The sequence below is a fragment of the Podarcis muralis genome, chromosome 1 (assembly GCF_964188315.1).
Source record: "Podarcis muralis chromosome 1, rPodMur119.hap1.1, whole genome shotgun sequence".
In the NCBI taxonomy this organism is placed as follows: Eukaryota; Metazoa; Chordata; class Lepidosauria; order Squamata; family Lacertidae; genus Podarcis; species Podarcis muralis.
Genome location: NC_135655.1, coordinates 81,735,424 through 81,760,346, shown reverse-complemented (window position 1 = coordinate 81,760,346; position 24,923 = coordinate 81,735,424). Strand labels below are relative to the sequence as shown.

Genomic DNA, 24,923 nt, shown 5'->3' with positions numbered 1-24,923 from the left:
ATAATAATAAATTTATACCCCGCCCATCTGGCTGAGTTTCCCCAGCCACTCAAAATAACTCATCCAGCTTCTGAGACTATTATGTACCTCGACTTGAGGAGAGGGCTCCCCATTTGCTGCTCCACCTTGGGCAGCAACACGTATTGGCCCAGTCCTGGTGCAAGGCTTGCCAGGGATTCTCGTGACTAATTTAGCCTTCTGCGTAGCTCTGCCTGTCTCCGTAGAAAGAAGCCGGATTAGGACACATGTTGGGCAGGATCTACGCCAAGCCATACTTATGAGCCCACCGGATTCCTGAACTATAAGCTAGGCTGCTTCCTTTACTTAGACACAGGTTGATTCACATCAATGCAGTGCACCCTTCCCTGGAATTTGTGAAGCAAGGAGCTTATCCAGACGCTATTCTAAAACACCCAAGTATTCTATATTACCTTCTGGCTGAAAATTATTGTCTACCACATTGTGGGGAAGGTGCAGTCACACCATTTCCTTGAGCGACAGAGACATTTAAAGCAGCACCATGCGTGAAACAAGAATTTATGTTCACTGCCTTGAGTGTAATTACCTTCTCACATAGTTATATCACACACAGCAAGACCCCTGGCCTGGCTGGGCTCCTGCTGTGTAGCTTAATATTTCCATAGCTCTTAAAGACTATTTATAACATACACCCAGCAGAGGGCATCCCTTTTACTCTTCCCCCGCCCCTCCAGTACTGCTGGTGGAATTCTTGGTGAAACTTGAGAAGGAAGTACCTGTATTTGTATTCCAAAAGGTGTAGTATAGCAGGGATGGGGGAATCCGTAGCTTTCCAGGTATTTGCTGGACTACAACTCCCATCATACCTAGCCATTTGCTATGCTGGCTATGGCTGATGGGAATTGGAGTCCCATGACAACTGGAGGGCTGCCCCTCTTCTATGGGCCACCTCACACATGTATGCTAAGGTTACCAGATTTTTTTCAATGCGTCCGGGGACACTTTTCAGTTTCAATGGATTTTGTATGGGGACTGATTTGTAAATTCGGGGACTGTCCCTGGGAAACGAGGATGTCTGGTAACTTTAATGTATGCTGATCACATGATGACTGCCACAGACACGGATGACTTGCATGTGTGAATAGGCCACCATAGATAGATTTGTCACAATGCCTCAAAAATCCAGTGCTTTTCAATGAAGTCGCTCATGTAACTGCCAGTTATCAAGCAAAGAGAAGTCAAGTGTTAACTATGTACCTGGGGGAATGTGAAGGGCAGATCCTTGCTATACATTTAAAGCATATTCAACACACATTTAAAGCGCATGACTCCCGCCCACCCCCCAAGAATCCTGGGACCTGTAGAGAACTACCATTCCCAGCACCTTTAACAAACTACAGTTCCCAGGATTCTTTGGGGGAAGTCATGCACTTTAAATGTGCTCCGGATATGCATGAAATGTATACCATGTGCCTGCCCTAATAGTTGCAACAGTTGGTATCAAAGAGTGACATATTTTCGCCCTCTGGTTTTCACGTTTTGTCCCTTGCCCTGTGAATTTCCAGAACTGGAGCTGGAAGAGGCCACCAGCTTCATCCTCCACTGAAGCAGCCAGAGGAACTTGACACCATGGAGGCCGAAGGCACTAAGGAGCAGCAGGGGGAGAGCCAGCAGATCAATGGACTGGAGCACCAGAGCGAGTCAGGAGATGCTCAGGTTGAGGCTCATGGAGAGAGTGAGGCTGGGAAAACAGAGGCTGCTGCTGGGAAGGAGGCCAAGGATGAGAATGAGCCTGCAGGAAAGGCTTCGGGGGCCGAGGAGATGCTGGGATCTGAGACCAAAGAGAAAGCAGAGGAAGCCGGAGAAACCAACCAGGCAGCCTCTGAGGATAGAGTGGCCGTGGGTGTACCTGGAGCAGAGCCCAAGGAAGAAGCTGAGGTTTCTGGAACACCAGAAGAACGGCAGGAAGAGAAAGGAGCAAAAGCTGATGCCTTGGAGAGAAACACCAGCACTTCCAGCGCAGAGGTGGGAACAGAGTACATTTCACTCCCTGTCTTGTGCATCTCATTCCCCTGGCTGCCTTGTCTTGCTCTCTTTTAGCTTATATGTTAGTTTCTTTCCTTTATAGCAGCCTTCACTGCTCCAGATGTTTTAGACTACAATTCCCATCAGCCCCAGCCACCACCCCAATTCTGTATAGGTCTATTGCACCTCTTTGTCTTTAAGGTTCCGTGAGACCTTTTGCATTTCCATTAACACATTACTCCCAATAGTTAGCTAGTAGCTTTATATGCTGCCTTGAACCCCATATTGGAACTCAAGGTGGTGTCCATGGGATTTCTGGCTGGTCCCCCACCCCGGCAGTGGCCGGACCCAAAAGCAAAGCAGGCCATGCAACTGCCAGGGGGCTGGACCAGCCGTCTGAGACAGAAAGAAAAACAGAAGACGAACGAGACTGATTTTAGGAGGAATTTATGCACATACAATTGTGTCAGCCACTCGTTTCTGTCTCCATGTGTAAGTGGCTCCTTTGCAAAGCTAAGGCACCAGGTTTCAAAATAGTTTCTGGGAAACACTGAGGATGTAGGAAGGAACATAGATACGCTCTGGGAATGGTAAACAAGGTGACAGGCAAATGTCTCATCCTACAATTCGTGGAGACTATCCACAGGGCTTGGCTTATTTATAAGGTTTTCATTCTGTCTTATCGCATATGGCCCCAAGGCAGCTTACAATTGATTGTTGGTGGTGCTGGGTGATACCTGGTTTTCAACATTGTAATATATCATCGACTAAACATCACAATATACCGATATATCACAATGTCTGAAATAAGGATGGAACTATGCAGAAGCAAATGGGGTAATGTCCTGGCAACTGCTCCTGCTTAGGGGGGGGTGTCTAAAACTAATATATTTTTACTTACTGTTAACATATTGTTACAACTGTTATTTTATAGTACAGAACAACAGGGGCAACGGGAATCATGAGAGAAGTGACGATCAGCTTCTTGGTTTTCCCCACATCACGATATTTTTGTACATAGCGCACAGACACTGTGATTCACAGTTTATCGCCATGTCAAATATAATGAAATTATGTCACATATTATGAAACCATTATCATGGTGTGGGACGATGTATTGATACATCACCCAGCCCTGGATGTTGGACTCCACTCCAGATTAATGTAGGGTTCACTCCTTATCCCACAAGACAGTGGAGCTTACAATAACGGCACTGAAGATGTGCTTTGGCCTGTCCCTTCTCTCTTATTCATGTAGGGCCGAACTGGCAGCACTTCAGATGAGCCTCTCTCGCCAGAACCAGAGGAGGAAGAAGAATTCTGGCCAGAATTCTCTCCAAGTTCTCCTGAAGAGAGCCCACAAAGCCCCACAGAGTTAAAAAATGTGGAGACGGGTAAGGAAAATATGATTCAGCGCACTGAAAATTTAAAGCAGAAGTGGGGCCAATCTTGCAGCCTATGGGCCAATCTAGACCTGCCTGCCTGTTTTCACCAGGCCAAGCCCACCCATTGGCTGACATAACCAGTGACATCAGTCGATGGGCAGGAGGACAGGGTTTAATCCTGCCTAGGTTGTGCTGCCCTATTCCCAGCAGGATCACACAGTCTGGGCAGCAGGATTTAATATTCTCTCATGAGCTGATGAGCAGAGATTAAAACCCTTTCCCTCTTCTTTTAATTGGGCATGGGAGATGAGCCACAGCTGCCACGCCCACTTATTCAAGGTCACAGTTCTCCACTGCTGCCATCCACCTGTTCGAAGCAGTGCTGTTTGAAGCAGCCTCTGTCTCCTTTAAAGGATCAAAAGATACTTTGCAAAGCCACGGAGCAGATTTTGACAGGTGGTCTGCCCTGCCTGCCTGTCAATTATATACTATCACAGTGACATCACAGGATTGACAGATGTGTGGCCCCCACTCATTTCTCAGATTGGGCCTGCAAGGCTGATCCTGAGAAGAATCTGTCCCGTGGAGCCAAAAAAAAAGTTCCCCATTTAATAGGAAGTACGAAATACACTTGAGATTAAAGCTCTAGGTGGCACTCTTGATTTATTGATTGAAAAGGTACCTTACATGGAATGTGGCAACAGACACAGAAACCTGAGAAACTCAGTTTTATTTTATTTAAAGCATGTTTCTAGCTCTCATCATTCTGAAGGCATAACTGAAAGCCTTCAGTTTCCTGCATGACTGCATGGGATCCCTCACAGTCTTCAGTCACATTTCACAAGTTGGGAATGGGTGCAAAAGCAATGCCGAGAACAGTGATGGAGAAGTGTTGGGTATCTGTGTGTTGTTTCCCCTCTCCTCATGCCATTTCTCACATCATTTCAACACAAGTGTGATTTTTTTAAAGTTATAACTTTCTGTAATTCCATCTAGGAAGCACTCCTTCAGGCCCAACTGCCCCTGAAGCTGCCACGGGGAACAGCACCAGGTGAGACAGAGTCTCTGAGAGCAACCCTGGCCTAATAGGGCTGTGTTGTGTGACCCCTTGCTGCCACGGGGCAACGTACACAGAAAGCACAGCTCAGCAATGATGGTGATGACAAAGATCACCATCTTTGCCTCATGGAGGAGTGTTGCTAGGTACGGTACTTAACGGGCTCCAGGCAGTCACAGACCCACAACACACAAATGTCCATGAAATGCATAGTGTGCCGCTGGGCATATTAAGATGCCAGGTTGCTGAGGTCTCACCAGCACTGCATTTTGCAATTCACCCAGACACCTCGTAAGCAAAGATAGATATATGGTTGGGGAAAGGGGCAAGAGATTTGGGGTGTGAGGGGAGAAGACCACCACCACAGCCCTGTGTCTTGGACCTGGGGACTGGGACTTCAAACCTTGCCTCGCAAAGAGCACCAGATTGAGCAAAAACTATACTGAGCAATGATGGGGAACTTGCAGACCTCCAGATGTTGGACTTCCATCACCCCTGACAATTGGCCATGCTGGCTGGGGCTAATGGGGGTCCAACCACATCTGGAGCACCTTAGGTCTCCCGCTCTTGCCATGGAGGACCACTACCATTATAATATTTCCCCCTTCCCTCAGAATGGCACTCATCAGGACTGATGGGGATGCTTTTCCATGAGTGGTAAGGTGAAGGGCCTTCTCCTGGCCGCCATCTTGGCCTCTCTTCCTCCTCCTCCTCCTATTTTGATAAGTTCTGGACTGAGAGGCAATCACAGGTCCACCTACTGCCATGCCCTCATCCAATACCTCTCAGCCTTCTTGTGTTTGCTTGTTTGTTTACTTGCTTTTGGTTCTCAGCGCTGAAGCAGTCCCAAAGGGGGATGAAAAGCAACTGCCAGCTGCTGAGGGAGCAGCCGCTGCCCAGGAGGAGAAGAAGAAGAGACCCACTTTTGAGAGAAGAGAGATGACAAGGCCTCGTATGCCGCCCAGAGCTCAGTCCCGCAAGGCCATCATGGATAAGTTTGGAGGGTAAGCCTGGGACTGCACCACTGGGTGCCTCCATTGCAATCCTTCACTGATTTTCTCTTTCCCTCTCTTTCTTCATTGTCCCACAGCCTTTGTACTTCCTGTGTAGTGCATGCATGCTTCCTTCTGCCACAACTCCTAGATAGTGCAATGCATTTTAGGAGCAGACACAAAGCCTAAACCCACAAACATTGACTAGGTTCAAGGGAACTTGCTCTCAGTTAAGGTACACAGGGGCCAGCTTCAGTTGTTTTACACTTTTCATCAAACAGTACCACATTTGTATGCAGCCAGATATTATTTTATAACCTCTCTGTTTTAAAATGTTACCTGTCACGTAAACATTTCCAGGAGGAGCACAAGAATAAAAGCCGTGCAATAATTAAAATCAATAGCCAAAATATTTAAAATCGTTAACGGCAAGCTAAAAAAAGAGGCCCGAACTATAGCATGTTCTTTATTCTGGTGCACAGATAGCCAAACAAGGTAGAGAAGGCAGCTTTAAAAGATAGCTTTGTAAGAGATTGCAAAATAGATTGTTCCATGTTAAAGAGAAAGAGCAGGGCCAGCGTCACCACCTGTCCTTCTCAGGTAACTGCCAGGGCCCTCAGCATTCTGGCGCTGCTGTATGCTGCCCTGAACCACCCTCAGTTTTTGATTCCTTGCCTCTGTGCCAACTGGCAGGATCTAGTCACCCTCTTCATTTCACACAGTGTCCCCACATCCAAGCATTGCTCTGGGGCATTGTAAGAAGACCTAGACGTGCAGCACTGCTTGGAGTGCTGCCACCACGACCAGCTAAGCCTGCCAAAGGCAAGCACACCAACTCCTAGGGGCCGAAGCAGTGTGTGTGTGTGTGTGTGTGTGTGTGTGTGTGTGTGTGAATGATTTTTATTAATTTTTCATTAATAATACTCCAGTTGATACAATGCCAAATCTTGACACATCATAATACAAATAATAAAGTCAATTATACATTCCAATTTATATATTTTAAAAAGACTTCCCATGTTCTGGCCAGTCAGAGAAAGTTTTTGTTTCTTGTTCCTGCTTTTTCTGGGGCCAAAGCAGTTTTGGGCCCCTCAGTGTTTTGTTTTGTTTTGTTTTGTTTTTGAGGTGGCTGATCCCCCTCAATGTTCAGAGGATGTTCAGCTGCATCGCTGGCTCCTAGCATGTCATGTGGCATCAGGACGTCGCATTGGGCCCCGTCAGTCGTCTTGAGAAGATGGCGCCTCTGGCCAGGGGACACAGAGAGAGGAGGGGACCCAGCAAAAGACACATTGCCCGGGTGGCCCTCAAACCTACAACTGGCCTGGATAGAGAGGTTTCTCTTGGGCAGATCAGTGAATAGATAAGAATCTAAGCAATCAACTAGAGAAAAGGCTGCAGACGAGGAACCTTATTATTGTGTGGACAACATTCCAGGTGCCACATTCCAGGGGTAAATGGGGCTGGAGGGAATAGTGGGTTGAGCAAAGGATGGGGCTCTTGTAGGCTACATTTCAACAGCAAAGAAGCCAAGAGGTTCTGTACATGCATATCCCTCTCCAGCCAGGTAAACAAGAGGCATTATCAGAGTTCAAGGACTCATTCCAGCCAGGCAAAAGCTCTCAAGGAAGGCGTGCAGCAGGGATGGTGAGGGGTGTAGCCAGGGGGCAGCAGACAAAGGCCTGCATTCATTCATCTAGCCTGAGGTTACTCATCTCAAGTATAGGACTTCATCCTAAAGAGGCAGATCTGTGCCCCCAAGGCTGTCCAGTAGAGAAGAATGAGGAAATATAAATCAAATCAGTTAAATTCTATATAGTCTGTGGATTCCTGAGAAGCATGTCTTTATTCTGGCTCTAGTCACTCATTATCTTCTCCCTCTTTTGGTCATTTCCCTACTTCCCTCCCAAAGGGCTGCAACCGGTCCTGCCCCCAATATCAAGAAGACAGGAGGTGCCAACACAGTGAAGACTATGTTGCTGGAGTGGTGCCGGGCAAAGACCCGTGGCTATGAGGTAATGAGTCTGTATAAACTGTGAAACTCAATGCCTCCTTAAGTGGTCCTTCAGCTCATGACCCCACTGTTCCCCAGGGATGCAGTAGGCACCCTCATTTCCCTTGTTAGGATGGTGTTGGTCATGCAACTTGTGTGTGTGATCAGCTGTTCTATGACAATGAGATGATTTCTTGTGAAATATGAGTGTATTTTTTTCCTGGTACAGAGGAATGTTCCCTGTTCTTATTAGATAGCATCAGCATCAGTGTGTGATCAATACTGTGTGATCTCCACAGTCAGTCCCAACAGGTTGTCAAAGGTGGCTGTCACTCTCATTTTGTGTTAGGCCATGCCCCCCATGCCAGTCATTTTATGACTAGCACCCACAGCACTCTCAAAATGCGCCCATTGATCCAAAAGGCTGGCGATCCCTGCAATGCGTGTTGGAATGCCTTGACATAAAATTACTGACCATAGAGGCTTGTCTGAAGTGTTGCTGAGAAACTGCAGATCCAGCCAAGTCATGTGGTGTTTTTAAAGACTAACAAATGTGTTATGGCATAAGCTTTTATGAACTGCTACATTGCTGCCCCGATAAATTCCCTAAAGATGCCCAAAGACTCTTTTTTGTGTTTGCTGCAACAGACTGACATGGCAACCTCACTGGAAATTGAGAAAATGTCCATGAAAAATGAAGCACTTGGAACGTTCTAGAAGGGCTATATAACTTTTTCCATTTCCCTACACTTCAGATTGTGGTGGGTTATAAATAGGCACAACGTAACCTCCGGTTTATGTTAATACTCTGTGCTTATCACCCTCAGATACATTTTGTAATTCCTCAAAATAGTAGCACTATTTGTCTCACTCTCTCACACACAAATACACACCGCAGAACAGTGCAATCTTGCCAAGAACAAACTGTTGGAGAAAATGTACCTATGAACCAAACCTGAGATTCTCCCTACACAGAGGTGCCAGCCACAATGACAAATTTGTGGGATTTCCACCCACAGGTTGTTGGTTTTTTTAAAAAAAATATCAAAGCAAATAGTAATGCATCTTTCAAGTTCCATTTGGTCACTTCTGAACTTCTGTTTCAAAGCAGTAATTGCAATATTCCCACAACTGATTATCAAGGAGCAAAAGCAGTCTGGGCTGCTGTTTGGATTTAAAAGGGCTTTGGTAGACGCTAACAATTGTGCAAGTCTTTTTCCTGACTTTAGACACTTGCTAAGCAGGCAAGTAATTTCGTTTATTACAGATTCAGCAGTCGTTCCTTCTACACATTTGTATTTTAACTGTGGTGAAAACCTGCCTTTCCCAACCATTTCAGTATTATACATGGTAATGCCATGACCACAGCTATACCAGACATCTTCAGCGCAAACAGATACGTATTCATGAGTCTCAAAGCAGAAAGAGGCAGTGTGGTTCAGTGCTAGAATGTTGGTTTGGATGTTTCCATTCCCACTCAGTCTTGATGCTCATTTGGTGCCTAACCTACATCACGGGGTTGTTACAAAGATTTTTTTTTTAAATAAGAACTCCATTCACATGACCCTGAAACGATTGGAAGTAAGGAGGGACATAAATGGGATGGACGAATAAGCAAACTACTGCAGATATGCTGCTAATCATAATTAACACCTCTTGCAGCTGCTGGGGTGCAGGGCGTAAAGATTGAGTGTAAACCCAAGGAGAGAAGACAGGTGGGCCCTGTTTATGTTTTTCTTTCTCATTCTCAGCACGTGGACATCCAGAATTTCTCCTCCAGCTGGAGCAGTGGCATGGCCTTCTGTGCTCTCATCCACAAATTCTTCCCGGATGCTTTTGACTACGCTGCACTTGACCCAGCAAACCGCAAAGAGAACTTCACTCTGGCCTTCTCCACTGCAGAGTAAGCACCTTTCCAGACCCCAGGACCCCACAACCATAGGGCAGGTTGGGCTGGGTGGAAGAGCCAGGCCACACTTCCACATACCCACATCCTGGTGATTGTGGGTGCATTGCTGTTTGCTGCAGTGAACATGTAAACAAATTTATACTGTACCTGTTTCAAATTAATAATAATAATAATTCCCCCAGCCACTCTGAGCAGCTCCCAACAGAATAAAAAGGCGATAAAATATCAAATATTAAAAATTTCCCTAAATATGGCTGAATTCAGATGTCTTCTAAAAGTCAGATAGTTGTTTATTTCCTTGACATCTGATGGGAGGGTGTTCCACAGGGCGGGTGCCACTACCAAGAAGGACCTCTGCCTGGTACATGTAACAACATTTAGGCCCTATCTACACTTACCTCCCCCCCCCCTGCTCTTTCCAGGCACAGGCCCACACTTTAAAGCTCTGTGTCCTTGCAAAAGCCCGCTCTTTAAAGCTGAAGTGCAACAAACAGCAATTTGTGTTTTCCACAGATTGTTGTTTGCTTGGATTCAGATTTAAAGAACTGGCTTTCACTGGGAAAATGCCAAAGCAAAAAACTGGGGGGGGGGCACTCAGACACAGAGCTTTAAAGAGTGGACTTGTCTCTGGAAACTGCAGAGGAAAAGTTATGTGTGCATAACAGCAATCCAAAGCACAGCTAAACCATTTCAAACAACTGAGCAACAAAAAACAACAAAGCAATAGTTGTACATTTCAGCACAGGTTAATATCAGAGTGCAACAACAACACTTGGGCAAATAAACTTTGCACCAAAGAAATACCAACACAGGGGGTATACCCAAGGAAGCCATTTCTCCTGTCTCTTGACCTCTGTAAGCAGGGTGAGCTGGAGAAGGGCCTCGGAAGGCAATCTCTGCATGCAAATAGGCTTGTTTGGGAGTAGGACAGCTTTTCCCATGCCATGCCAGCCATAGGGAGCTGTAGTCCAAAACCTCTGGTCTCTTTACACCTTCCGCATGTGCCTGAGGAACATGGCGTAAACAAAGCCAGAGTCAAAAAGCACTAATAGGGATGTCTCGCCATCTGTACCCTAGCATGTAATGTATTATATGGGCCATGGTTTCTTCATGAGTGGGGAACCTGCTGCCTTCCAGGTGTTGCTGGGTTCCCAGTACCAGCAGCCCCAGCCAGCACAGCCAAGGATGTTGGGAGTTGGAATTCAGCACCCAAAGCACTGCACGTTACACACACACACCCACACACACCCACCCGCGCTTTAGATCACAGTTCTCTTTGATCCCGTGCCAACTTTCCAAAGTCAAAGGGATGGGGCGGCTTCACTGTTTTTTGGTTTAAGAGTTATGTTCAAGAGATTCCCTGTAGCATCTGTGAAGGTGAAAAAGGTGCCAAGCTAAATCTGGATGCTCTTTGCCATCCTCTTCCCAGGGAGCTTGCTGACTGTCCCCAGCTTCTGGATGTGGCCGACATGGTGCGCATGAGTGTCCCTGACAACAAATGCATCTACACCTACGTCCAGGAGCTTTATCGCAGCCTGGTGCAGAAAGGGCTTGTGAAGACCAAGAAGAAATGAGAGCGGAAGGCAGGCTTGCATTTGAGGCTTACTGGAAGCTGGAGGGAAGGTTTGGCAGAACAGGTGAGAAGGGCTCCATGGAGGACCTCTTCACTAAGTGAGAGCGTAATATAATGGCCAGTAGGGGACGCGGGTGGTGCTGGGGTCTAAACCACCGAGCCTCTTGGGCTTGCCGATCAGAAGGTCGGCGGTTAGGGTTGACGGGGTGAGCTCCCGTTGCTCTGTCCCAGCTCCTGCTAACCAAGCAGTTCGAAAGCATGCCAGTGCAAGTAGATAAACAGGTACCACTGCAGCAGGAAGGTAAATGGCATTTCCGTGTGCTCTGGCTTCTGTCATGGTGTTCTGTTGCACCAGAAGCATTTTAGTTGTGCTGCCCACATGACAAGGAAAGCTGTCTGTGGACAAACGCCGGCTCCCTCTGCCTGAAAGCGAGATGGGCACTGCAACACCATAGTCGCCTTTGACTGGACTTAACCATCCGGGGTCCTTTAGGTTTTATATATATATAATGGCTAGTAGAAATGGGGGACAGGACACTGGCTCAGTCATTATCACATTTCTGGAAGGAAGCAACCTTATTTTAACATTAATACCATGCCTTACAGAGCGGTAAGTTATAAAAAGCTCAAGAAGGATGTCAAAGACAGAGCCATGGTTTAAATCAGGGCTGCCAAACAGAATTATCTTATCGAGTCCTGTGACTTCCCCAGTGAGGTCTTTGGCCTCCCTACCTCATGCTACACAATTTGCTGAACCACCTCTAGAGTTTGGAAATGATGTGTATAGTAGAGCCAAAGGGATCACCCACCAATTGCGTGTCTCAAATTAGCCCCACACCCCATTAGCAGGAAAGGTATCAAAGCATATGACATCTGCAGCCAAGGGTGTCATGTTGGTTGGTGGTATTTAGTCAGTAGAAAAGGATATTTGGATGACAGGGGCATTAAAGGTGGCAGGACTGGGTGATGATGGATAGCTGTTTTGGCTGAGAGGGCTGGTGGCAGGTGTTTTGGCATGCAAGAAGCTTTTGGAGGTTTGGCAGTGGCTAGTGGGAAGACGGGCTAAAGTGGGAGGTTATGAGCCTTTTGGAGGTTTGGCAGTGGCTAGTGGGAAGAGGGGCTGAAGTGGGAGGTTATGAGTGGGTGCCCAGCATAGGAGTGTGAAGTGGCAATTGCGGGCAGCACTGGTGACAGGATAGTGGCAGGCAACATGTGGAAGCAAGGGACATTGCTAACCATAATCCTACTACTGGTCTCCTCCTCCAACCCAACCAGGGCAAACAAACCAGTGGGGTTTTTGGTGCAGATTATGGGTGTGGTCCATCTGTATCTTATTTGCAGGTAAGATGCCCCCCAACCCTTTTGGATTCTCCTCCTCTGCACTGGAAATTACAGCTTCCCTTAGGCTAAAGTGGGCTCAGATTCAGGATTTTCTTCTTTTGCTTTTCAGAGAGAAGGCGACATGGGATGTCCCCTGGTCTCTATTCTGCCATTTCTTGTGCACTGCACTGGATCAAACCAAAGTGGCTTTTGCTCTAGCGTTTAAGTCTGCTACACACAAACTTTCTGCCTGTGTGCTTTTGAGATGTGTGGGGAAAGGGATCGTTAACTCCTGTCCTGTAGGTGCTTCTAGTCACCTTCAGCAATCTGGCCTCCAAGGAACCAAAAGCCTCTGTCATAAACGGGCATGGTGTGGAACAAGGAAGTCTCTCCAGAAAATTTCCACTGCCCATTTCACGTACTATTCTCTTGGCTGCAAATGCTGGCAAGTCCTCTTCCAACCCGTGCTGCGCTTCTCTTTAACCTCACTCACTTCTCCTTACCGAGCATCATTAAAGCACAACTGTTTGAAGTCCAAGGCAACTAGGCAGTGTCTGTGATTCCCGCCCACCCCAAAGCAAACTACAGTTCAAGTCCCATCCATCAATGGTGAGGTTACCAAGGAGATAGTATGAACAGCTCTCCTTGAAGATATTAAGCACAAGGCACACTAGAGCTGCGCAGCGTACAGGGAAAACACAACCTCATCCGATGCCTGCTTACTAGGAAGGAAGCCCCACAGTATTCAGTTACTCCCAGACAGATGTTTCAGTCCTAAGCACAAAAGTCCCTGTGCAACTTGGAACAGGCATGGCTAAGATCAGGCTGTTAGGATAACACACTAGGAAGAACAAAAAAAATTCCTTCCAGTAGCACCTTAAAGACCAAGTTAGTTCTTGGTATGAGCTTTCGTGTGCATGCAGACTTCTACAGATACACTAGGAAGAAGTTTAGCAAACAAGCTGCCATGAGAGACTGTGGCCAGGGAGGAATATGGCCAGATAACCCCAACAGCAAGAGGTCCAGCAGAGTGAGAATGAGAAAGACCAGCTGCCACAACAGAAGGAGGAAGAACATTTTTTATTAGAAAATGCACTTACTCACATACATTTGTGCAAGGCATTCCCATTTCCTAGGGTGTAAGATTCCACTGAAGCAAGAACTTGCCTCTAAATATGTTCTGCTTAGAACAGAACAGTATAAGTGATTTAAAAATAAAATAAAACCTGACTTCAGATTTTTGGCAACATAGGCCAATTGTTTGCCAGCTCCACATGTCTGCCCTCCTCTACTCGGAAGAGCCTTCCAGCTCACTTATCACATCATTACTTACCTACTGTATTTCAAAATCTCCAAGCTAACTTAGGGTGCTTCTAGGCAGTGGAGTGTTGCCCATTAGGGAGAATGGGGCATTGCCCCACCAACTTCAGTCTGCCCTCAACCAGTCTCCCACCTGCCTACCTTCTTACAACCAGTCCAGGGAGTGCTCCTAGCAGCCAACTTCCCCCTTCTTAGACTCAATGTTGCCCTTGTAGGACTCAGCAGGAAGGAGGATGTAGTCAAAACTAAAATGAGCTGCCTTCGCCTATCAAAGGCTCTGGCTCCACTTACTGCTCCCTCTGCCTTCTGTCCCAAGAGTCCCAGTGGCCATCTCTGCTTCCAGTTCCAGACACGGACAATTAGCAGCACTCAGTCCTCACTGCTGTGTTTTAAGGTGGAAGTGGAGCAGCTGCTCAGAGAGTGTTAGAAATCTGGAAACAGAGGCAGTCCCCCCCACCTTTCCTCAACCCCAAATGTTGCAGGTGGGGGGAGATTTTCATTCCCTTTCTTCACTGAACTCATGATTATGATGTTTTCTCCCCTCCCTCCAATTTGGGGTCAGAGAGAGACAAGAAATACCTGCAAGGCAGTTCTATTTGGAAAGGGAAGAATTAAAATGCCAAGTTGATTTTTGAGATCCAAACCATCAAGAAGGAAGTGGTTGCAGCACAGACTGTACAGCCCATCACCAGCCTACAAATTGTAGAGCTGCTCCATTGGTTTTTTTAGCTTGGAGAAGGAGGCAGGGAAGGAAGATGAACAGGGAAAACATGGGAGGAGGTTTTGATTACAAATGGCATGTACATGTCCTGTAAAAAATGGGTGACAAAGTGTTCTCTGAGAAAGCTGCCTTGGACAAACTAAAGAAAGTCATTTGTGTCTCTCCCCAGGAATGTTTAGAGCAGGGGGTGGTGTTAAAGTGAAAAGCAAAACTGTAAGAAAGCAAGAAAGGTCATCCAAACCCCAGCGAATGCAAGGCGAAAGCACAACATTTCACTTCTAAGAGCAGAGTCCAAACCAAAGTCTCTCCTCCCCAAGGCTGAAGTCTCCTCCCCCTCAGATGCAGAATTAGTGTCATGAGCCAGAGCATTGCAGGATCCCACCGTGTACATTCCTTTATTGAGAATGCAATGGTGGGGACAGCTTCCGTGGTCCCACTTGCATTTCATCCCACTGGGACTGTGCCTATGTGGAAGGTTCCCCAGCCAGCCAGCGAGGAAGGCAGTGGTTCAGGAGGGCAGCAGGTCACTCGCATGGCCGCTTCTCACTGAATTTGCTGGTCTGCTCTTCAGCTTTGGACAAAAAGTGCTCATGGTCCTGGATAAACTCGTCAGCCAAGTCAGCGCGCAATGGGTGGTCTGGGTCAGGTTTATTCACCAGCACTATCAGTTCCGCAATCACTGTGGGTCAGGAAAAGGTAGGAGGGTCAGAAAAGAGCATAACGTATGTGATAACTTCAAGGAGAGAGAGCGCAGCAGAATGGACAGATGAGCCGTGGCCATCCAACAGCCAGTTGGCTCTCCCTGTGCACTGACACACACAGCTCTCTTGGTCCTACCTTGGTCTGCCTTGGTGGAAGGTCTCCAGTGCTCGTTGCTGACAATCGGCAAGCACACCTGGCCCTTCTCATCCACGTTGGGGTGGTAGATCGGAGTCTTGAAAGTGACCTTGGGAGGCTTGAGGGGGTACTCGCTTGGAAAGCTGATCTCAATCCGGAAGGCGCCTTTGTTGTACGGGGGGTCATCCTGAGCACAAGGACAGGAAAGGGCAGTAGTCACCTCACAGTGCGGCTAGCAAATGGTGCTTCCCTGTATGTGGGCTGTGGGGATCTAAAAAAATAAAAGCCCAGATTCAAGCAGACCCTTTCTGCTACCTCAAGGCGAGTGGAAAATCTGGATCCTCCTCTGTAAAATAAAGTGATACGGTGCTGCGATGCCCATTTACATTGCCTGAGGCAGTCACTTCACCCTACCCCAAAGGCCAAGCTCTTCTCTCTAGGAGCCATTGGTGTTGCCTTTGAGGCTATTCAGGCCCAGCTATTTCCTTGCCTTCCCTAAACTCACCGGCACTAGAAGTCCCTTCCACAGCAGGACATTGTTCACATCTACTTCAACATCCCGAAGGCAGCGGAACCCGGACGTTTTAATTCTATTCAGCTCCTGAAAAAGCAAAAAGATGGTTCCAGGCCTAGTGGTGACAATTGCCCAGCAAAGCATGGTCATCCTGTTGGACCAGGGGATCTCAAACTTTTCACCTCCAGCAAGGACCACTTGCCTGAAAATTACTGAGGCCCACCAGCCACAAAAGGGAAGCAGAGTTTAGCATAATCCACTGGCATTTACTGACATCATTTTCTACAGGTATATAATGCATCTTTGTAAATTAGTCCATTCCTTCCTCGTCTTTTCACGTATAGCAAGGAGCAGCAGAGCTCGGCTTTCCTCAAGCTAAGTACAGACATTTACTCAGAAGGTATTCTGACAGCCTCCCACTTCTAGGAAGAATTTGCACTAAGTGGAGATGACTTTTTCTTTTATATTTTTCATATCCCATCCTCACGTGTCTCAAAGTATTTTTCCCATCTCCGATCCTCTGCCACCAATTTCTCTCATCTCTCCTTCCTGGGCAAACCATGGTTTGTGACATCTCAATGCTGCCAATGTCTGCATAAAACTACTGAACACCTTCATTTTGGTCCACTAATATAGCCTTGCCATGCCATGGAGGACTTGGCAGCAAGAACAAGTGAGACCCTCACCCTCCATTTCCACATGTCAGGTTTCCTAAATGCTTGACACAGGATCTGTGTTTGTGTCATTTGCTTCCTGTAAATCAGTTATATCCGCCACCTTTATTTTTGTCTCTCTTCCCCTCACTCAAACAAGTCACCAGCTGCTTTCAAAAAAGATAGCAAAATATTAATCTTGGGTATCAGTACGTTTCTAAAAGTGAGAAAGATCTTTCCTAACTTGGTCCCAGCTGTGCCTTGGCTTGCCCTCTCTTCCTTGCCTCTAAGTTTCAATTCATTGACAGAAACTTCCTCAAGAAGTTGATATCATAACAGCAGGCATATCTCCTTTCTCAAACTTTATGGCTTTTCTCATCCACAGGACAATTGACATGCTGCCAACAGCATTACTGTAATTTGCGCAATTTCCTTGCTCTTTCCAAGCTTAACAGTAACAGAAACTGAAAGCTAATTTTCCACTGCAACTGACCTGGCAGCTACACAGCCTCCCTCCTTCAGACATTTCCCCTTCAAACCAGTATTTCAGCTTGAGTCTGTTTGAAAATTGTAGTCAACATTCCCCCTGCTAAAATAATAATAATAATAATAATAATAATAATAATAATAATAATAATAATAATAATAATAATCACCATCCTGGGGACAGCAGTTTAGTCTTCAGATACACAGTTCCCAGCACTTTCACTAAAGGTACCAAATTGTAAGTAGTTTTTGACGTATGCTTATCTGTTCCACAATGAATTCAGAACTGCCCCTTAATAGCAAATGTTATCCAAGAAAGTTGCACTTAAGGGTTTGCTGTCTGTTGCCCACCTCACCAGTTATTTATTTTTTACAAGTCTCTCTAAACTTGGATTTTGATCGTTGTAAAAGTGAGAGATGGACAGGTTGCACCCCCCTCCCAAAAGCACGTTATTACATATGCATTTCTATATGTTCAGCTATGCATATCTCCACCTTCCCCACCCCGGTGAGGGCTTCCGTGCTCTGGGCAGCTGCGCGGCAGGCAGGCATTCGAGCGGTATAGCCTTGGCTCAGCCTAGCGGTGCCGCGACGAGAAACGCTTCGCCCGTCACCTGGCCAGCTGTGGAGGGTCCATGAAACCTTCCCCGGCAGAAAAGAGGCGACCCGATCCTAAGACGGGAACCGTCGCTGGATCGAAGCGCCCCCTTACAATAAAGAGGCGGCAAGGCTAGGGCAAGTGTCCCTCCCTCCCCTCGAAGATCCCACCTTCACAAGCCCGCCTGGCCCGCCTCTCAGCCCTTCCTAAGCAGCAGATCTCCAGAGCAGCTGCGCGGGACCGAGAAGGTCGGGGATCTGCCGCGCCGCCCCCCGCGCCTACCTTCGCCACTCGGCGGGGCGCCGCCGCCATCTTCGCTTGAAGCGGCTTCCGAGTCTGCTGCTGCTGCTGCTGCTGCTTCTCGGTGCGCCGGGTGGTTGGCTGCAAGTTGCGCTATTGCTCCGCCTCGGAGAGATGCGAGGAGAGGGTTTTCCTTTCGGAAGAGCGGGCAAAAGCTCTCTCCGGGTTAGGATCTGGATTTCCCCGCCGCATGCATGAGCAGCACCAATTCCAAAATAAACTCCCGTCAGCTAATCGGAATCACTTCGTAAAGTGAACCATAGACATTACTTGCATCATGTGTGACATGCGCACACTGGATGCAAGAAAACGCAACAACAACCTGTTGCATAAAAGGTTGTTTTCTTTTTTTATATTTCAGTTGACCATCAGACTTGGGGGTTGCTACTTTCCAGGGGGAAAGAGTGGAACTGGAGCTTTCAAGGTGCCCCTCCGTTCTTAGATCCCCTCCTCCCAGACACTCAGCATTCTGTGTCACTGTCCTTAGTCCTCACTGGGTTGTTTTAGGGTTTTTCCCCTTTGGGTTTTTTTCTTTGTTTCTCTTAAAAATAGTTTTTACTTCTGCAAATCTTGGGGCTCCTCCAAGCCTGCTAGGACTTCCCTCTTGTGCATGGATGGTGATGTTGTGTGGCTGTCTATAATACAAGGGTGCCATCTCTCAGGGTTTTATCCCCAAACGGCTTGAGGCTTTAAAAAATAAAATAAACCTGTAGAACATTCCCCCTTTCCTTATATACAAAGTGTGTGTTTCTAATTGAAATAAAAATAGGTCTGATATATATATATAAATGTTCATAAATGTACCAAGCAAACACATACATAAATATATAAACCACATGTCTGAAGCAGCATAGGAAAACAGCCCTGGAACCATTTTGACTCCCAAACTGACCAAATATTTTCTCTGCAAAGTCAAAGGAAAATGGAAAAGCCTCCCCATTGTCTTTTCCTTCACAAATCCTGTCTTAAGGGTATGTCTGTGTATGAATAGGGTGAGCCTGTGACCTGGCTCAGGAACTAAGTATTTATCATTACAAAAGAAGGCTCCCCAGGGTAACCAATCAAGTAAGCATTAACAGGTAACTTGCCAGACAGGAGGTAAACAACGACAGGAGGTAAACAACGCACTCAGATTTTTGCTGTAGACCGCCCTTTCTGTGATGTAGGTATGATGTATCTTGGGCGGCGGGTCTTGGACTCCAAGGTGGGCAATTTAAAATGTCTATATAAGGACAGACACACCTTTGTCCTGGGTCCTCCTCCTTTCCTGTGTGAGAGGGGAGCACCCTGTTGCAACAGATCAATAAAGATCAGGCGTACTAGCTGCTTTGCTGCTCAGTATTCTCTGGTTGGCCTCTGTTCTTTTGTCTGACCAATGGAGAACCTACAAAGGACTCTGTAAGGACTCTGGTGTCCCCCATAAAGGAATAAGGGCAGATTTTCGCTTATTACATAGTCCTTATGGCTGCAGAAACAAACCTTAAAGACATGGCTGTGAAGAAGTCACACACCGATTCAAAACTTAGCTTACCTGAATGTGAGGATCCCCACATGCTTCAAACAACATTTCCCCCTCTTCAACATATGTAATAAAGTCAGCATGGCAGCATGAGTGTAAAGGCAGTTACATTTGAGGCTGTGTACATGCTATATATTTAAAGCACTCTTGTTCCCTCAAAGACTTATGGGTGTTATTAAGAGTTGTTGCGAATTGTAACTCTGTTAGGGATGAACTACAGTACCCAGAATCCTCTGAGGTGAATAATGTGCCTTGAATGTGCTTTGGATGTATAGTGCGTACCCAATAAAAAGACAGGGCCTGGCACAGTTGAAGCAGTCATCCTTAAAAGCAGCTGGATATCTGCCCCTCGCTGCCATCTGCTTCATAGGATGCAGAGCCAACCTAGGGAGACTGAAATATGGCTGAAGTACCTCAGTTCACACAGCAATTTACCAAAAATAACTAGTTAACCAGGAAAGGGGGGAATAGGCGAAGAAGGGTGGGAAAGTGTAGGGCAAGGGTGCTAAACATAACTCAGGCAAAACAAAACAAAATTCCTTCCAGTAGCACCTTAAAGACCAACTAAGTTAGTTCTTGGTATGAGCTTTCGTGTGCATGCACACTTCTTCAGATACGTATCTGAAGAATACGTATCTGAAGAAGTGTGCATGCACACGAAAGCTCATACCAAGAACTAACTTAGTTGGTCTTTAAGGTGCTACTGGAAGGAATTTTTTTTGTTTTGACTATGGCAGACCAACACGGCTACCTATCTGTAACTATAACTCAGGCAGGCACCCTTCAGAACATTGTGGACCATCCTCTCTGCTTTCAAAACATTTTGGTGGTTGAAGCCTCTGCCTCCTGAGTCACTGTCTGCCACATTCTGCAGCCACCAAATGGGTCTTAGCTGAAATGAATGGGGCAGTGTCTGTTTCCAAGAAAGGGATGCCACACCTCATAGAAGTGGGGTGGGGTGGCGGGACTCAGCCATGTTGCTTCACATATAGAAGCCTATTTGAGACCTATGGAAAAGTTCAAAATGGCTGTTGCCTAATCATGACAGGGTTTGAAAATAAATATTTATTTTCAAACTCTGTCATGATTAGGCAACAGCCATTTTGAACTTTTCCATAGGTCTCAAATAGGCTTCTATATGTGAAAGCAACTCTGTCACTATTAGGCAACAGCCATTTTGAACTTTTCCATAACTTGGCTGGCAGCGGCTGGGAAAGGACCCAGTTAGGCAGGTTTCAGACAGTTCAAGTGTTCCCAGGACTTAGAGACATCAGAGCAGGATGACCTGCTAATTTTCACAGGCTGCACAATCCCAGTCAAACAGCACCTGCTTGTATCTCTTGAAATACTTGCCAGAAGTTGCTTTTGTCACCCAGGTTCTGTGTATCATAGAATCATAGAGTTGTAAGGGACCTCAAGGGCATAAAATAGATAGGTGGGGGGGGATGTGTAGCCTCTTTTGTTCTTTAAAGGTATATAATATTGTTTTGTAAATTTATGAGCAGGAATTGGTAAACCAACAGCTATTGGATAAAGGAAATTGAATATAAGGAAAGAATTATGAGTCAAAGATAAATATGTAACATCACGCAGCAGTGGGGGGAAACAGGGACACATCATCATCATCATCACCATTTTTAATTTGTATACCGTCTTTCTATCTTGCAATACTCAAGGCGGTTTACAAGCTGAAGAAACAAAAATGTACACCTTATAAAAATCTAATGCAATACAAAAATGTGATAATAAAACATAATTTTAAAATAAGCAACCTACATCAAAAAAAGAAACATTCAACAACCATTAGAATAGTATAAAATAATAATATCAGCGTATAAAAGTTAAACAGAGATTCACTCTTAACAGTTACAATAAATAATTCCTAAACTACAATAAATAAAACAACGGCAAGCCACAGTACATCAAATAATACAATACAAACTGAGAAGGAGAGACTAGAGGGTGGAGGAAGGCCTTGCCTGATGAAATCAACTTTTTGGAAATATTGTATTAAATTTGATGTCATTTGGCTCTGATTTGTTAATCTTTATTGTCCCCTCCCCCCCAGTTATTTAATTGGCAAAAAAGGAATTCACCCCAAAAGTCATCTAGTCCAACTCAATGCAGGAACCTTTCACCCAACATGGGGCTCAAACCCACGACCCTGAGATTAAGAATCTCAAACCACTAGTAGCAGTAGGCAGCTGTGTACTGCAGTCCAGCGATCCTTCAGTTGCAATGCTAAACACACTTACTAGGGACTTGCTTCTGTGTATGCATGCACAGGGATGCACTGTATAACTGTGGTCTGAAATTTTCAATGTGCTTTTGATTATCCACAACAAAAAGAATGGAGAGAAACCGCTAGGCAACATTTTCCCCAAAGTGACAAATTTTAGGGACAAATAAGGAGGGATGGGAGTTTCTCAATTTGAGTTTCTCATTTTCCAGTCTTAATTTCAGTTCTTCACGTTCATGTGTAAAAGTTCTAATGAAAGTTACTCAGCATTTTAGTGTTAATTTCCCCCAGCATTCATACACATTTGTAGGCAATGTCGCCTAACATACACACGTTATTCTAAAGCAATGTTCCCATACGTTATGCATTTTTGTGTGTTGTTTTCATGAGTACACACATTTTTATGCACACTTTGCCCTGGGATATGCATTTTTGCACACGTTACTTGGCTGGAGAGCTGCCTTGCAAAATTTGGAAAAGTGTGAACTTTGAAGGATAGCTGTGGAATTGCTTTGGAAAGTGCAGATTAGGGAGCTTCCCCTTTAAATGTAAACTGAATCCAGTTTTCCCCTACAAATAGCAAATTAATTTCTTCTGCATTTTAGTGCAACTTTATCAAGCACTCAAGGATAAAAGGAGAACATCACTAGGCCTGGGCATATTTCATGTCACAAAGATATTTCTTGAGACGTCACTGTTTAGAGCCAATCGGTCCTGAACAGCAATTCCTTCTTCACTGACAAATGCTGCAGTGACATGAGCAGTGGAGACAAGTATGGCAGCGGGGGCCACTATCCCACCCTGCAGCATAGACCACTGACAATATGTTTCCCACCTTGTTACTGTCACTGCCACTCCTGCCTAGGGCTCATCTAAACGTACGTTTTGCCCTGCACTTTCTAGGCGCAGGCCCTCGTTTTCCTGGTTCGTGTCTGAGAACTTTCTTTTTTGCCCCACCACTTTCCCCAGGAAAACCCACCATTAAATACTGAATCAGAACAAATGGCAATTTTGGTCCATGGATTGATGTTTGCTCCAACTCAGCGGTAAAGTGCAGTGCTTCACAGGGAAACAAACAAACAAACAAATGCTCAGATATGAAACTTGGAAAGCCTGGACCCAGAAATGCAGAGCAAAGTTAAATAAGGACAGGGCAAGTAAGCTTATACTGTAGTTTATTTAATTGGGAATAGAGGGACTGCCTGATGATATCCCAGTTTCTTATAAGTCAAGGGCATGTTCTTTCTGCTCATTGACATTTTGTTCTAAAACAGGGACTAAAAAAATTGGTTTCATTCCCATCCTTGTAGCTGACCTGATCAATTACCTCATGTCAAAAGCTCTCCCCTTTTTGTGCTTCCATTTCCTCCTTTACTGGTGTGTCTGTCTGCCCCTATCCCTGTTTCCCACCAGATGCTTTTGTGCAAGGACAATCACAGCGGAGACACCTCCACCTGTCCCCAACCGTGACCTTAGTCATGGGACTTCTCAGGTGTTCCTTCTACATACAGATAAGTCATGGGACTTCTCTGGTGTTCCTTCTAAAGATACTGTCTCATGGTTGTGTAAGTCATTCCAATTTGCCCTAAGGATAAGTCAGATGTTTCTGTTAGAGAGGCAAGTAGCCATACGTCATCCTCAGCCACAGACGCACATGCCCTTGTCGCCTCAGGTGACAAAACACATACAGATATGTACACACAAGGGAGTTCACTGAGTGCAGAGTAAACAGGAGTGTGTATACAGCCTTTATGTCCACCGAATGGTGGGCAGTGGGGCCCCTCACATAGAATCCTATTACTTTATGCCAGAAAACTCAGGCAGCACAGTCTTCTGGATGGAAAAAATGTACAGGGCAGCAGGTCCACTGGCTTGGCCCTGGGGCCCTGTGTTCCTGGGGGTGCTCCCACTGTACACACACAGGCATTTGCTGTCAGCCTGCCTGCCAGCTTGCCTGATGTCAGCATGCACACCTCATGTGCTCACGCATGCGCTGGCACAAAAATTTGTGGGTGCCCGGCCCCTTCATGGGGAACCTTGGTGCTGAGCAGGTGTGGTGTAGTGGTTAAGAGCGGTAGTCTCGTAATCTGGGGAACCGGGTTCGCGTCTCCGCTCCTCCACATGCAGCTGCTGGGTGACCTTGGGCTAGTCACACTTCTTTGAAGTCTCTCAGCCCCACTCACCTCACAGAGTGTTTGTTGTGGGGGAGGAAGGGAAAGGAGAATGTTAGCCGCTTTGAGACTCCTGAAGGGGAGTGAAAGGCGGGGAATCAAATCCAAACTCTTCTTCTGCTAAATACGTACAGCCACATTGACAATGGCTTCTGTCTTCATATTTTAATTAGTATGGTGACGCCGAACTAAATGCCTGCTTTTGATAACAATTCTTTGCAACGCAAGTGTCCTGTTCTGCATGCCACACATTCTCCCAAAGTTTTGAAAACTGGACAAATTGCCCACCAGTCCAGCTTAATCACCTGCTGTGATGGGCTCCAAACTAACCTAGTAGTTGAAATGCCACAATGGCACTCATCATTGGCCACAGGAAGCTCTTTGCAGCAAGTGTGCTTGCTTCTTTAAGGCACACCTGGACAAAGGGTGGGTTGCATTTTTTAGATATTTCTGAGAGAGCTACAAGATGAGTCAGAGAGGCCCTGCTTGCAGAATATTTTGCATGGAAACCTTTGCTGTTTAGTGTGTGTTTCTCAGCCCTCCACCCACACCCCCAACACACCCCACCCACACTCCAGAGAAGCAGTTTTTTTCCTGCCATGGAGCTGACACAATATTAAAAGAAAGAGCCTGACCTGTTGATATTTTGCCCAACCTGTACCTGTATAAGGCAAAGGAGCTTGGCCTGAGAAGGAATGGCACTCCTACATTCAGTGTCTCAAGTACTTGTAGTCCACACTGAGCCCACCTCAGTCACTTCCCCTTTTGCATGGCCCATGGAAATAGCTTGCGTTATGTGTCTAGTGTGCATTGGGTTGCCTGAATAGCTCAAGATGCAATGATGGCAACTGGGTGAGCCCATAAGCATCATCATAACTTATTCGGGAGGTGGTCTCCTTTTTAGCATTAGTGCTGAAACAGCTCCTTTTTGGCTGGGGGGGGTGTACAAACAAGGGGAGAAAGTCATTTGGAAACCCAGATACAAATCCAGAGTTCAGGCCAGATCAGGGGACCCATGACTGCTTTTCCTTCAAAATAAAAGTGGTGGTGTTAAGCATACTTCTTAAAAAAAGAGTGCTCAATATTAATACTATATTAAGCACACATTTAAGAAGCATCCGTGATTCTACCATTTTTATTTTGAAGGTGAAGTGGTTAATCTCCAGAAAATCTTGCAGCAGCTGAAATCTGGAATTCTTGAATTTATTAGCTCTGTTTCCTCTAAACTGTGATGTGTGAGAAGTGTCTGTGGTTCTGGCGAGGGAAATGTGTCTTACATGTGCTCTTCACTTCAGTCCTGACACTGAAAAGGAGATGCCATGTCTCAGCTCTGGT

The 24,923-nt window shown here is 46.1% G+C and overlaps 2 protein-coding genes across 7 annotated transcripts in view; one reads left to right on the top strand and one right to left on the bottom strand.

Moving 5' to 3' along the window:
- The window catches only part of SMTNL1 (smoothelin like 1), a 29,777-nt gene extending 16,310 nt beyond the window's left edge, over positions 1 to 13,467 (top strand). For all 3 annotated transcript variants that reach the window (XM_077933027.1, XM_077933034.1, XM_028738520.2), the window contains exons 2-9: positions 1,545 to 2,004; positions 3,263 to 3,398; positions 4,386 to 4,440; positions 5,280 to 5,450; positions 7,348 to 7,450; positions 9,180 to 9,331; positions 10,767 to 10,974; positions 12,361 to 13,467. In XM_077933027.1, the coding sequence (XP_077789153.1) occupies positions 1,609 to 2,004; positions 3,263 to 3,398; positions 4,386 to 4,440; positions 5,280 to 5,450; positions 7,348 to 7,450; positions 9,180 to 9,331; positions 10,767 to 10,911 (1,158 nt within the window). In that variant the 5' untranslated portion in view covers positions 1,545 to 1,608 and the 3' untranslated portion in view covers positions 10,912 to 10,974; positions 12,361 to 13,467. The remainder of the gene's footprint in view (positions 1 to 1,544; positions 2,005 to 3,262; positions 3,399 to 4,385; positions 4,441 to 5,279; positions 5,451 to 7,347; positions 7,451 to 9,179; positions 9,332 to 10,766; positions 10,975 to 12,360) is intronic.
- UBE2L6 (ubiquitin conjugating enzyme E2 L6) lies at positions 13,296 to 17,938 on the bottom strand. 4 transcript variants are annotated; one of them, XM_028738535.2, is made up of 4 exons: positions 17,642 to 17,938; positions 15,614 to 15,709; positions 15,109 to 15,295; positions 13,296 to 14,950 (listed from the first exon to the last, which is right to left on the bottom strand). In XM_028738535.2, exons 1-4 carry the CDS (start codon positions 17,669 to 17,671, stop codon positions 14,796 to 14,798), a joined length of 468 nt encoding a protein of 155 aa, XP_028594368.2. In that variant the 5' UTR covers positions 17,672 to 17,938; the 3' UTR covers positions 13,296 to 14,795. The 4 variants fall into 4 exon arrangements, with proteins under 4 accessions (XP_028594368.2, XP_077789171.1, XP_077789163.1 ...); XM_077933045.1 differs by having other exon boundaries at positions 15,614 to 15,834; positions 17,642 to 17,820; XM_077933037.1 differs by lacking the exon at positions 17,642 to 17,938 and adding an exon at positions 17,266 to 17,328.
- Positions 17,939 to 24,923: the final 6,985 nt, after the last annotated feature.

What these genes read in the sequence shown, in the direction of transcription:
- UBE2L6 (XM_077933045.1), bottom strand. Translation starts at nt 15,772, where the DNA reads ATGACCATGCTTTGCTGGGCAATTGTCACCACTAGGCCTGGAACCATC. An exon ending in GGAAGGGACTTCTAGTGCCG is followed by an intron (nt 15,296 to 15,613) that starts GTGAGTTTAGGG and finishes CCTTGTGCTCAG; the next exon opens with GATGACCCCCCGTACAACAA. An exon ending in TTCCACCAAGGCAGACCAAG is followed by an intron (nt 14,951 to 15,108) that starts GTAGGACCAAGA and finishes CCTGACCCACAG; the next exon opens with TGATTGCGGAACTGATAGTG.